General features: G+C 48.4%; 1 protein-coding gene across 3 annotated transcripts in view; it reads right to left on the bottom strand.

Annotated features, from left to right (window-relative positions):
• The window catches only part of LOC146009361 (ovostatin-like), a 63,345-nt gene extending 51,027 nt beyond the window's left edge, over positions 1 to 12,318 (bottom strand). For all 3 annotated transcript variants that reach the window (XM_083149656.1, XM_083149657.1, XM_083149658.1), the window contains exons 1-6: positions 12,161 to 12,318; positions 7,205 to 7,388; positions 4,101 to 4,257; positions 2,379 to 2,431; positions 1,773 to 1,793; positions 1,206 to 1,374 (exon numbers count right to left, since the gene is read on the bottom strand). In XM_083149656.1, coding sequence (XP_083005782.1) covers positions 1,206 to 1,374; positions 1,773 to 1,793; positions 2,379 to 2,431; positions 4,101 to 4,257; positions 7,205 to 7,388; positions 12,161 to 12,231 — 655 coding nt within the window. In that variant the 5' untranslated portion in view covers positions 12,232 to 12,318. The remainder of the gene's footprint in view (positions 1 to 1,205; positions 1,375 to 1,772; positions 1,794 to 2,378; positions 2,432 to 4,100; positions 4,258 to 7,204; positions 7,389 to 12,160) is intronic.
• Positions 12,319 to 13,224: the final 906 nt, after the last annotated feature.

Here is a 13,224-nt window from a genome sequence, read left to right as displayed (position 1 = left end):
ATATGCGATCATCAAGGTCGCGGCCGCCGCGGTGTCACAGGGGGCTGATTCGCCGCCGCCGCCTCCCCCAGGACCGTGCGCGACCCCCGCTCCCCTCAGCAGTCACTCAGCTCACTGCCCTCCCGAGCTAATCCCACGGCCATCCTCCCTCTCCCCGACTGGTATTACAGCATCGTCACCCCGCTCCTCGTCATACCCCCGCCCGCTACATGTAACCGAGGCTCTGCCGCACGCCGTCCCAGGGCTCCATCTCCCCTCCGCGGCTCTGTCCCCCTTTACCCCCGGCTTCACTGCGCAGCGCGACCGCCCGAACCATCAGAGCCCCGCTGGGACATAGGCAGCTGGGGGACACTCGGGAGGCTGCACGCATCAACGTGCCCGCAGGGTCAGAGGACAAGTGTCTGCCCGGGACTCGCTGCTGCCCGGCTACCCTGCTCCTGTCACCCGCCGCCCTCCTCAGTCTCTCACCCGACTGTCACAACAACACAACACTATCTGTACTGCGGGCCGACGGGTCACGTGTCCCAACAACAGCCAATCCCCTGGCGTCACTTCCTCTGGCACTGATACTCATATGACAGGCAATCGTCACACACTGCCTTGAAACGTGTTCTGGATGAAACGTTTCAAGTGCTATGTGAATGACACTTAACCGGTATTTAAAACGGTAATCTGGGTCACTGTTAAGGCTCTGACCCGTTTTAATTACCGTTTTAAAATACCGGTTTTTAAAACGTGTCTGCGATGTGAAAGGGGTATAAGTGGTTTTGTTTGCAAACATCCAAATTAATTTTGCTTTGTACATATTGGGCCTTATTTTGGTTCATTCTTTCTGACAAAATCCTTCTTAGATGGACAAAACCATGTGCACTGCAGGGGGGGCAGATGTAACATGTGCAGAGAGAATTAGATTTGGGTGAGTAATTTTGTTTCTGTGCAGGGAAAATACTGACTGCTTTATTTTTACACTGCAATATAGACCTCACTTTGAAGTAAAACCCCACCCAAATCTAATTCTCTCTGCACAAGTAACACCTGCCCCACCTGCAGTGCACATGGTTTTGCCCATCTAAGAAGGATTTTGTCAGAAAGAATGAACCAAAATAAGGCCCATTGTTATTGTAGGCTCTCCATGAGCGCTGTGTGTCTGTGCAGATCTAGGTGTTTTCTTTTCAGTCACAGACTGCACAATATTGGATTATTACCATATTCTTCCACTCTAAACCATTCAGTAATGGGATAACCCTTCTCTCTTTCTGCTGAAATCATATATGACCCAGGAGTAGCGTCGCTGATCAGCTGGAACTCCATAGAGACCACGCCATGGTTAGTTTCCTGGTTCTGCCACTGGGCTATTTTGGTTCTTGAAGGATCCTGGGAAGAGAGATAGGGGAAGGGGGAAATCATCCAGTGAAGGAACAGTTTAGGGAAATCTGACACTGTAGTCCATCAAATAAACATTAGGTCCCTAACCTAATGAGACACTTATTAGGATTAGTTAAGAATCCATTTCACTAAGTGACGTAGCAGGACTTAACCGCATCCGGACCAAGCCTCGCCCCCTGAGGACATGTGGTGTGGAGAGGTTGGGGCCACCAGGAAGAACAGAAGTACTCTGGCACGGCGCAGAACATTTCTTAGACCGTAGCTCAATTGCAACTGCTACTTTGTGCGTACACATGATTATCGGCATCGCGGTTAACTCAGAATCATTGGTTTTAATACACATCACTCAAACGGTCATTCTGCAAATAAAGTCCTGATATCCTCACCTGAAGGTACATCACTTGGAACTGAAAGAAGAAAAAATAAATCAAATTAGGGTCCTGGATGGTGCAGTCGACAGTAAGCACCTACTGAGCTTTTAGGCTTCCAACATGAGTTTCCTACCACATTCAAAAATATACAGGTAGGCTAATTGGCTCCCAACAAATTAACCCTAGACTGTCTGTGTGGGTGTGTACATGTGGTAGGGAATATAGATTGTAAGCTCCACTGGGGCAGGGACGGATGTGAATGTTCAAATATTCTCTGTAAAGTGCTGTGGAATATGTGTGTGCTATATACTGTAAATAACTGGTAATAAATAAAGTAAAGCCGTGGATAGTGATCAACCATTGTGGTTCTGATATTAAAGTATGCTCACCACCTGTGGGAGTCCAATTACTTAAAGCTTCCAGAAAACATTGGATCGGAAGTCATATGTTGCGTCTGGGGTCAACCATTGCTTTGGACCCCATGACTTTGACAAAGTTTTCTTGAAAGTGTTTGTACAAGTTTGGTTTCAGAGTTGTGGGGTGTAAAGCATGAGGGAGCAGTGTACTGGGACAGCAGAATGGAGAGGGGTTGTTAATCTCCAGATCACATTTGTGACTCACCTTCTCATGTGCCGCCTTTAGCTGGGGGGTTAGACAGACAATACGGCACTGTACTGTAACATAAGGTAAGAAAGGTTTAGTAAGAAAGGTTTACTAGAGCTGCAGAGCGTGCTAGTCATCCGAAACTCTGCATTAAGGTCTTGGTTGAGACTAAAACAATGTTCTGATTTATTAAGCTCAAGTAGATTACATTAAGGGGGTTTAAAATACAAAAAGTAGTAGTGCACACAATGTCATGACCGTAAAAGAAAAGCTGGGCCTACCCTCGTGAGCTTACAATCTAACCATTGCAAGCATAGGCATATCTAGAATGGATTAATTGGTGCACCACACATCCTGCACCCATGTTCCTGCCTGGGTAGGCGCTGTTATTGCAGCAGAAATCACTGGTGTTATGATCATTTTGCCAGTGATTCGCGCATGTGCAGTAGAGATTTCTTGCCGGGAACATGGCAAGTGTCAAGTTTATGGAGACACGAGTATGGAGAGGAGGAAGCCTCCTGGCTTATCCATAATGGATGCAGCTTGTGTGGTGAACACTGGTTCCCACGATATATAGGGGGCCCCACACTACACACCCTGCACCCATTTAATTCCACACTTACCCTCCACAGTCCCAAGTCAGCAGCAGCGCTACATTAACCCCTGCGCAAAAAATTTCCCCAGTGCTTTAAGCATGCGCAGTAGGAAAAAAATCAATGAAAAAAAAAAAAAATGGTGGCCATTTTCCCAGAGACCTGTGCATGCGTATTAGACTCTGGGACAGAACTAAGGTTTCCTCGTGACCCTAGGGCTCAGAGTCTATTAAACTGCTGGCTAGAGTGAAGGGGGACCCAGAAGGTGACTACAAACACAGGCCTACTACTATCTTGATGCTCCTTCTCTTTGTGTGGCCCATTGCAACCAATCTGATTCTCCTTCTGTATTTAACACCTTCTACAAGATAATAGGTAGAATATTATTGGTTGGCATGGGCAACATCCCCACTTTATACCCCTTTTACACCGCCGCAAAAACCCGGGTCATCGGCAGGTCAGAGGTGGTGTAAATGGGTCACGCTGTGTCCCTTTACACAGGTCTTCTACCGGCTAGGACCTGGGTAGAGGGAGGTGTAAACGGGTATTCCGGGTCATCTGACCCGGCTCCCATTTACATGAATGGGGGACGTCCAACCTGCAGACCGCAGCGTCCGCAGGTTGGAAGGGGGGGGCACATACAGCCTCCGCTGCTGTCTGCTATACTCTGCAGACAGCAGCGGTGGCGGCGTGAATGGATGCCTGTGTCCGGCATCCATTCACCTCCTGGGCGACGGCTGGGGAGTTGCACGGGGGCTGGGGGCAGCCTAGCAGCTTATCTTGGTGCTGGGCTGCCCGCGGCATGGCGAACGGTGGTCCCGGCGCTTGGAGATGATATCATCTCCAAGCGCCGCCTCCGTCTACACTGCAGATAGGCACCGCAGTGTAAATGGGGTAAATCCCAGATCCAACCCAGCTTGGATCCTTGTTCCAAATGCTGGGTCGGATCCAGGATTTTTGGTGTAAAAGGTGCATTAGTTAATACAGTATGCCCCCCAGTGCCAAGTAGTAGATCTCTGTAGTGGGTGGTCTTATGAAAAAGGAGCAGGGCTTGCATAATCTGCATGGAGAGGAGGAAGGAAGGGGGGGGGGGATCTGGGCTACTTTCATCGCACTTCCCATAATGCCATGCTATGGTCCTGCTCACCTTTCTGGCCAGCCTTGTAGATCGGTTTGTCCATCTGAAACATGCAGTTGTTAGAAGTGGGCTTAACCACCACATTCTTCCGGTCCCGCAGGTCCGTGTGAGTCCCATTTGCAGAAAACAGGATTGCCACAGGCACGGCTTTGGTGACAGCTGGAGCCTGGGGAGGAGACCATAAAGTTCAGCTAAGGATTTAAAACTTCAGAGACAAAAAAAAAAATTAAAAAACCCCACACCTTTATATTATTTACAGTTTCTTATATAGCGCAGCAGATTCCGTTGCGCTTTACAATTGGAAATAGTGATTAAACAAACTGGGTAGATACAAACCGACATGGAGGTCAGTGGCGTAACTTCCACCCCTGCAGCCACCACGGTGGCGTGGGGGCGCAGGGCTGCCGACACTTTTTCAAGCAGACTGACATGCGGACTAGCTGTCTCCATGTCAGTGTGCTACCCGCTCAGCGTTAGTTTAGAGCTGGAGGAGCAACTGTATCTGTTGCCGGGCAGATAGCGGAGATAAAACTAAAACTAAACTACAGCTCCCAGCAGCCCTTGCTTCTGGGAGCTGTAGCTCACTTTCAGTTTCCTCTAGTGTTTTGCAGTAAGAGGGAGGCACAGGGGACAAGTTACCCAGCCTCCCCCACTACATGGCAGCTGAACTGCATAAGAGGCAGCCGGAGGTCCAAAAAAGGGGTGGGGCTAAACAACAATGTGCTGTATACAGTGCCATGCCAGCCAGCAGCTTCTTAGACAGCAGCACAGCCTAAAAGTGAGCATGACACAGGGAAGGGGCACTAGGTGTGTGTCACAGTCACTGCTATTTATGTGTGTATGAATCTGGGGACCAGGATGGAGCGCTGCTGCAGGCACACCTGTGTATGAGGCGTTGAGGTGTCACCATTTCCGCAGATGGTCAAATCCACCAGGTTTCTACCCCTCCACTGCTTTCAGAAAAATGTTGCAAGCACAGCTCTGTAAGATGTACAAGGATCTCACTCACTGTGTCTGTGCCTCCCTACTGCCCTGCCTCACTGTCCCCTCCGAACCACCCTGTGCCTGCCTGTCCCCTCCCTACCGCCCTGCCTCAATGTCCCCTCCAAACCTCCCTGTCTCCTCCCTACCGTACTGCCTCCCTGTCCCCTCCCTACCGTCCTGCCTCACTGTCCCCTCCTAACTGCCTTGTGCCTCCCTGTACCCTCCCTACCATCCTGCCTCACTGTCCCCTCCCAACTGCCCTGTGCCTCTGTCCCCACCCTTCTATCCTGCCTTACTGTCCCTTCCCAACCGCCCTGTGCCTCCGTCCCCTCCCAACTGCCCTGTGCCTCCCTGTCCCCTCCCAACTGCCGTGTGCCTCACTGTCCCCTCCCTACCATCCTGCCTCACTGTCCCCTCCCTACCATCCTGCCTCACTGTCCCCTCCCAACTGCCCTGTGGCTCACTGTCCCCTCCCAACCGTCCTGCCTCACTGTCCCCTCCCATACACCCTGTGCCACCCTGTCCCCTCCCTACCGTCCTGTGCCTCACTGTTCCCTCCCAACTGCCCTGTGGCTCACTGTCCCCTCCCAACCGTCCTGCCTCACTGTCTCCTCCCATACACCCTGTGCCACCATGTCCCCTCCCTACATCTCTATCCCCTTTGTATGTGACTATTATATATGTGTGTCTGTATGAAGGTGTACGACTACATATCTGTATGTGTGCATATATGTGTGACTTTATATATGTATGTGTGTGTAACTATATATATACACACGTTAATGAGCGGTAGTGTGTAGTGTAATGAGAATAAGGTTGCACTTTAGCGTGGCGTAGTTTGAATTGACATACTGTACATTTTCATGTACAGTATTATTTTAGTTGCAGGCAGATGTTGTCCTCTCTCTCTCCCTCTCTCCCTCCTTTGGACCTAAGGGGTATATTTACTTAGCCATGGAGAGCGAGATAAGACTAGCAACCAAACCAACTCCTGTCATTTTTTTCCCAAACACAGCCTGTATCATGGCAGTTAATAACTGATTAGCTGGTACTTTATCTCTCTCCAAGGCTTATTAAATATACCCCCGTATTCTGTTATAATTTATGATAAACATTAATGCTTATCTCTTTGCTTCATTATATATTACCGAAGTGTTTGCTGTTTAGCTTGTGAGCTGTGTACAGTCAGATGGTTTTATATGTACTGCAGTGTATTGCGGTGTGTGGCATAATGTGTCACAGGCATTACGGTGTGTGTAGCATTTTGTATCACAGGCATTGCGGTGTGTGGTATAGTGTGTCAGGGGCATTGTTGAGTATAGCAAAATGCATCACGGGCATTGTGGTGTATAGCATAATGTCTCATGGACATTAATGTGTGTGGTATAATGTGTAATGGGCATTATGGTGTGTGGTATAATGTGTAATAGGCATAGTGGTGTGTGGCATAATGTCTAAAGGACATTACGTTGTGTGGCATAATGTGTAAGGGGCATTACGGTGTCTGACATATTGTGTATGGGGCATTACGGTGAGGCAGAATGTGGTATGGGCATTACGGTGTGGTATAATGTGTAAGGGGCATTACTATAAGGAGGAAAAATGACAAATACTGCAAGAGACATGAATCAGGATTTTCTTTTCCTATGGTGGCCAATGTCTGGGCATGCAGGTTGCAAAACTGTGGTATAAGGTAGTCTTTTCCTGCAATGCCATGCCCCCTTTTCTGGAGTGTCTACATTTCTAATTACAATGGGGGGGGGGGGGAGCGCCGGACACTTTTTTGGTTTGGGGGAGCAAAATTTCTAGTTACGCCACTGATGAAGGTAGGAGGGTCCTGCTCGCAAGCTTACAATCTTTGCAAAATACAGGTCTTCTACAAAGACACAATAGGATTTAATCCAAGTTAAACAAACTAAGTATTTATGTTGGCATAGGTTATATGTGTATAGGTGGTAACCAAATATGGCTGAGAAATCTGGTAGTTCTTGGAAAGATGTATTGTAATTCAAGCCTCAACAACGCCCCATTCTGTCCCAACAAGGCTGAGAAACATGATTGTTGGCATCAATAGTGTATAACGTTATTCAGCCCAGATGGGTAATGTACACAGATATTCTTCTCCTTACCTTGTAATGGCTACACTTGAAGAAATCCCGAACAGGAACATCCTCGGCAAAGATGGTGGTATTCTTTCCATCGTGTTGCAGCACTACATTGAGATCGAGAGGCTCGCTGAAACCCTTGAGGTTTACACAGAGCATTTCGGTTTCCGCGCTGAAGAGCGATACGGGTGTGCTCAGGACATATTGTCTATAGAAAGGGGGGGAATAAACACATTGAATGTATGTACAGTACATTGTAGAGTTAAACACACAAGTACATAAGGTAATCGGTCATCAATAAGACAGGAGCATGACTGATGTGCTGCTGGGGTACCTTGCACATTTCTATATATAATAGGAGGTGCAGGCAACATACATACGGCGTGGAGAAAGGGGAAGAGGATTGGGTAAAGGTGCAGCAAGTGCCCTTGCGAAGGGAAAGGGAGGTTTATGATTCCGTCAGGCCATATGCTTTGTTACCAAGTTCCCAGAAAAGATAATTAGAAAATGGGACCCTTCTCATTGCTTGGCCTGAAGGTAGTTTCTGGTCCAGGGAAAGGGTTTGAACATTTTGGGGTCAATGAGTTTCATGTCAACATTTAAACTTTGACCTAAATGCAGGTCTTTGGATTGTTGACTTAATGACCATGTTGACAATCTGACCGACCACATTGAGAAACGATCGGCATTCTGGTTTCACCACGTTCACCGGATATAGAGGGTGATGGCGACATTATTGTGGGGCCTTTGTGCTAAAAAGACCCCAATAGTGTAACTTCTTATATAGTCAGAGAGACGTGAGGTATCAGGACAAGCTCTAAAGAAAGTCAAACCGTGACGGACCCCCCTCTCTGTGATTGGGGGTAAGGAAGAGGCCAGGGATCTCAGTCATAGGATGGCCGATGGGGCTGCAGTGATCCGATGCTGCAGTCATAGGACGCACGTGCACTACTGCAGCAGGCGGCATCTGCATGTAATAGACGCCTCCTGCGCATACTTGCCTACCTGACCCTCTCCATGCGGGAGAAAATGCTCTGTTCCTGGACTTCCCTGGTAATGTAGGATTGCCATCACCTGTGGTGAAACACCTTTATCTAACTCCCCACAGGTGATGGCAATCCTACATTACCAGGGAAGTCCAGGAACAGAGCATTTTCTCCCGCATGGAGAGGGTCAGGTAGGCAAGTATGCTCCTGCGGCATCGCCGTACAGCGAGATCACTGCTGGGGGGCACTTAATAAAGGAAGGGATTCATAAATGTTCTCCCATATAGGAGAAGACTCTAGTCTGCTTGAACTAGACCAGGCATGTCCAACGTTGGCCCTCCAGATGTTTTGAAACTACACATCCCAGCATGCTTTGCAATAGTTTTAGCATTCTCTAATAGCAAAACTGTGGCAAAGCATGCTGGGATGTGTAGTTTCACAACATCTGGAGGGCCAACGTTGGACATGCCTGAACTAGACTGTATGTACTAACCACGTATCACCAGTACAGGTGTGAATAACGCCCCCTGCAGGAAGTCTCCTTAGAAGACATTTCTAGGTATAATTAGAAGTGGCCTTGGTGGCTTTGGAGAGGAGATATTTCAGCATGAGACCAAGCAGCAGAGGAAGGAGAGTTAATTACTACACATATATTGAATCCAACATTTATCACCAATAGCAGAGTTATTAACAATCTCCAGGGGAGTCAGAGCTGTCCAGCAGATTGGGGACAATGAGGGAAGGGCACCACCAAGTAGGGCACATAAGGCCTTCACAGTGATGTTACACAGGAGGACCATGCCACAGAGGGCCAGATGTATCAAGCTTCAAAAAGTGATAAAAAGTGGAGCGATATACAGCCAGCCAATCAGCTCCAGCCTGTCATGTTACAGGCTGGGTTTGAAAAATGTCAGGTAGGATCTGATTGGCTGGCTGTTTAGCACTCACCACTTTGGGCCAGATGCATCAAGCTTCAAAAAGTGACGTCATGTTGTGTGTTCAAAGCGCTGAGCAACCCCCGGCCCCCTTGCCCAACACTACAGTATTGTAAAGTGGATTGCCGGCATGCCTGGCTCTGCACTCATCAGCAGCAGGGCTGTACTCTACCCCAGGGTTACCTACTTTTCTCTCCGGGAGAGGGCAGCCAACTAGCCGAAGGGGGCGTAGCCTGAGGACATGCCATGAAGGGGGCGTGATCGGAGGTGGGTCTGAAACACTATGCTGTATTCGGGGGCGTGTCAACTGCAAGCTCGTCATCGTGGCCGCACCCCTGCATTGCAATGCCGTGACATCGGGTCCCCGTGGACCCTCAACAGAATGGGAATTGCAGGAGGCTGGGGGGGATTCTGGGAGGCTTGCCCGCCATTCCGGGAGGGTAGGCAATCCTGCTCTACCCTGGTATTGGGGCAGAACTCCTAATCCCCAGGAGAGTCCGGCTTAAGTCAGGAGAGCTGAAAGGTTTTCATCACTATTAATTGGGTTCTGTATTATGCAAGACAACCTGAAAAACTGGAACACGGGTGGAGATTTGGGAAGGGAGAGAAAGCAGAAAAACACTGGGCAGGGACAGGCGATCACGGCAGTAACAATTACTTTATCCTTGTTATTTGCATAATATACAAAGGGATTACACGCAACAGCAACAAGCACATAAATATATACAAAATGTACACTAAGTGCTCCATGTATTCTAGATCTGCTTGTGCAATGTTCCACAGATACCGGACATTTGCTTATTCATTACTTGTGCTGTAACTGGACTACTAGATTGTACGAACTCACGTGGAATGGCTTTAAAAGTGTACAGCAATCGTTCCAGAGAATGGACAAGCAAATAAGGGGTCTATTTACTAAATGGAGAAGAGCTTATCCTTTGGAGAACATTTGTTAGAGAAATCAGTTTTCGCCTGCAGTACCAAAGTTCTCTAATGTGGGCAAGCCGGAGGCGGAACTACAGTTGGTCCAGCAGGTGCAGTGCACCAGGGCCCCTAAGGAAAAAGGGGCCCACTGTTGCCCCTGTCACAGGGCCAGATACACTAAGCTTCAAAAGCGATAAAATGGAGAGTAATAAACAACCAATCAGCTCCTGCCTGACATTTTTCAAACACAGTCTGACATGGCAGGTAGGAGCTGATTGGCTGGCTGCTTATCACTCTCCATTTTATCACTTTTGAAGCTGAGTGCACCTGGCCCACAGTCTGCCCCCCCCCCCTGCCACAGGGGGGCCCCCAAATTGTATTTTTTCACCTAGGCTCACCACCCACAAGTTCCTCCACTGCAATATATAAGCGAGAAATGAGACTTGGTGATATTATGGGATGCACTAAAGCAACAAAACGTTAAACCCCCCATTTTCTGCATTTTTGAACGCACTTAAACCCGCAAGCCGAGTACCGCCAGCAAAAGCTGACAATACCTTATAGAAGGGCCTCTCTCCACAGCCCTGTGTGGGATCTGTCACAGATCTCTCCCAGCATGTCCCACAGACATCACTCAGTGCATGCACAGAGGGTGTCAGACCCGGAAGTCCAGGGACGGCGCGGCAGGGCCGCCACTAGAAATTTTGGGGCCCAGGACTGATTTCCAGTCCAGTCCCCCTCCCTTCACTTACTGCCCGACTCCTGCCACAGGTTCTAAAGCACAGGCTTCTTCAATGCAGCACCGGCTGATGAGCCAATCAGAGCTCATGTACCGGCAGCAGCTCTGATTGGCTCAAAAGCCAGTGCAGCATTTTAATTGGGCGCTGGCATCCTGCAGCACAGCGGATGCAGTCGGGGGGGGGGGGGGGTGGTAGTTTGTGATGGACAAAATTAGCTGGCCGTGCCCTTCCAGAGGCCAGGGCCCGGGACCCCCCTGTCGGCAGCCCTGCATCATAAATGACAGCTCTTATTGCAAGAGCGGTCTGTTGTGCTAATAATTGCATAGGTTAGTGCATATGTGATTAGTACGGACGCAGTAAGCAGCAAAGTGGGGCCACGGATGTCAGAGCATCCCACCCTGTGTACTAAAGATAAAAATTAAGAGGGGATATGGACGATCGAAAAACCAGTCCAAAAAAAAAAAAAAAAGGAGGAAACAATAAAAACTCATCTTCCCAAGCGAATGTTGTACAAGGATAGAGAGATAGTTCTGCTAACAGAGCAACGAGTGACAGGGGTCTCCAGACTGCGACACCACACACACACACACACACACACACACACACACACACACACACACATATACACTGCTGCTGCTTGGGACAGCTGGGAGGTACGCACACACAGGTATAGGAAGGATAATCATTACAAGTTCCACCAAGTTGTCCAGCATATATTAACTTTCTGATAAAAAAAAAATTCTGAAGCTTAAATATTGGAATTTAAAAATACATTTTAAATGAATGTAGCATTTCGGATTACTAAAGACCAATTCCCTCTTTAATAGTTTTTTTTTCTTTTAAATTGAGACATAAAGCAGAATACAGCACTCAGCGTATAGGTGGGGGATCATTTCACAGCAAGTTCTAACCATTTAAAACACATTGCGAATAATAAATGGTGTCCGATCCAATCAGCTCCCAACAGTCATGTATTTGACAAACAACCGCTAGGAGTACCCCTGATATAAAAAGGTAACACGACAGGTCATTAGGATGACTAAACTGGTCTGCTTGGCAACTTTCACACCAATTTTGACAGATTCACTTGGCACTCAAAGGGTTAAATAAATATCAGAGGCTTGTTGATAAATGGGCCCCATCGTTAGATCATCTGCAATAAACGTTAAAAAAAAAAAAAAAAAAAAACACAAAATTTAAAAAAAAACACAACTTGCAACAGAGCATGTTTTCAGGATTGCACATACAGGACTGGGGGAATTTATATTAAATCAGACTGGTTAATGTGAAGCAGCTCAGCCTTGAACTGACGTTTAGAAGCCTGTATCCCTGTGTGCAGCAGAGATGACAGCACACAGATTGCACTGAGAGCAGAATACAGCATCCATGACTTACGGTGTAGAGCTGGCCTCAGTGATTGTATATAGCAGGAGGGTGACACTCAGCAGCAGTCTCCTCAGGCCCATGGTTGCAGAGTCCTGATAAGCTCTGCAAGCTGCTGATCACTGGTTTTATACAGCTGACACCCTGCAGGAGTCCCCTCCTATTTGCATTGTTTCTTCACTTCTTCAGTAAGTACAAACAGCAGACAGGAGAGGGAGTGGTGCACGCAGGAGAATTCCTGGGGAAACAAGGAGCTTTAGTCATTGCTGTTGCATTAACTGGCTGTATAAAGCGGAGGTTCTGAGCTGCGGTCCTCAAGTACCACCAACAGGTCATGTTTTATGGATTTTCTGTAAACATCCATTCCTGATCCCCAAAAGGTGCCGGCTTCTCTATTCCATACCTCCCAACTGTCCCAATTTTTGGGGGTCAGTCCCGTTCTTTGGGGACTGGGGCCTCTGAGGACTAAGGGGCTCAGTGCTGCCCGGACCAGAAATGACTTTTTAAGTTGGGGTAGAGGAGGGGGCACAAATTATATTTTGCACCTGGGCCGCTACTCCCAAGTTCCACTCTTGGGTGAATAGATGCTGTGCACATGCACACAGCGCCTATTCGGGGAGACAGGGGGACTGGGGGCATGGCCATCAGCTCACAGAACGCTGCCCATGCCCCCACAGCGGCAAAAAAGGGGAGTGGCCACGCCCACCAAAGTTGGGAGGTATGTTATGTGCATGTGTTAGATGGCATCTGCGCCTTGCACAACGATCTATAAAATAATACTTATGCATACTTGCCTACCTCCCTGGAACGGACGGGAGGGTCCCAATAATTGGGTGGCACTCCTGGCCCCCAGACAGGGCAGGCAAGTCACTCCTGGCCCCCACTGTCCAGCTGCCCACTTAGCAAGTAAAGTGTGCGGCCCTGGTAGCTGATGACTCAATTCTGGCTGAATCGCGCCATCGGTAAATCTTGGCATTGCAAGGCGGGGAGGGGGGTGCTACAGTGATGCGTTTGTGACCACCACACCCCATCCTCCCACCCCTTTTGGGGTAGTCTAGCGATGGCCATAAACTAGC

Source organism: Crinia signifera, chromosome 6 (assembly GCF_055691185.1).
Source record: "Crinia signifera chromosome 6, ASM5569118v1, whole genome shotgun sequence".
NCBI classification, from domain to species: domain Eukaryota; kingdom Metazoa; phylum Chordata; class Amphibia; order Anura; family Myobatrachidae; genus Crinia; species Crinia signifera.
Note: the sequence above shows the minus strand (reverse complement) of the source record. Positions and strands in the feature narration are given on the sequence as shown.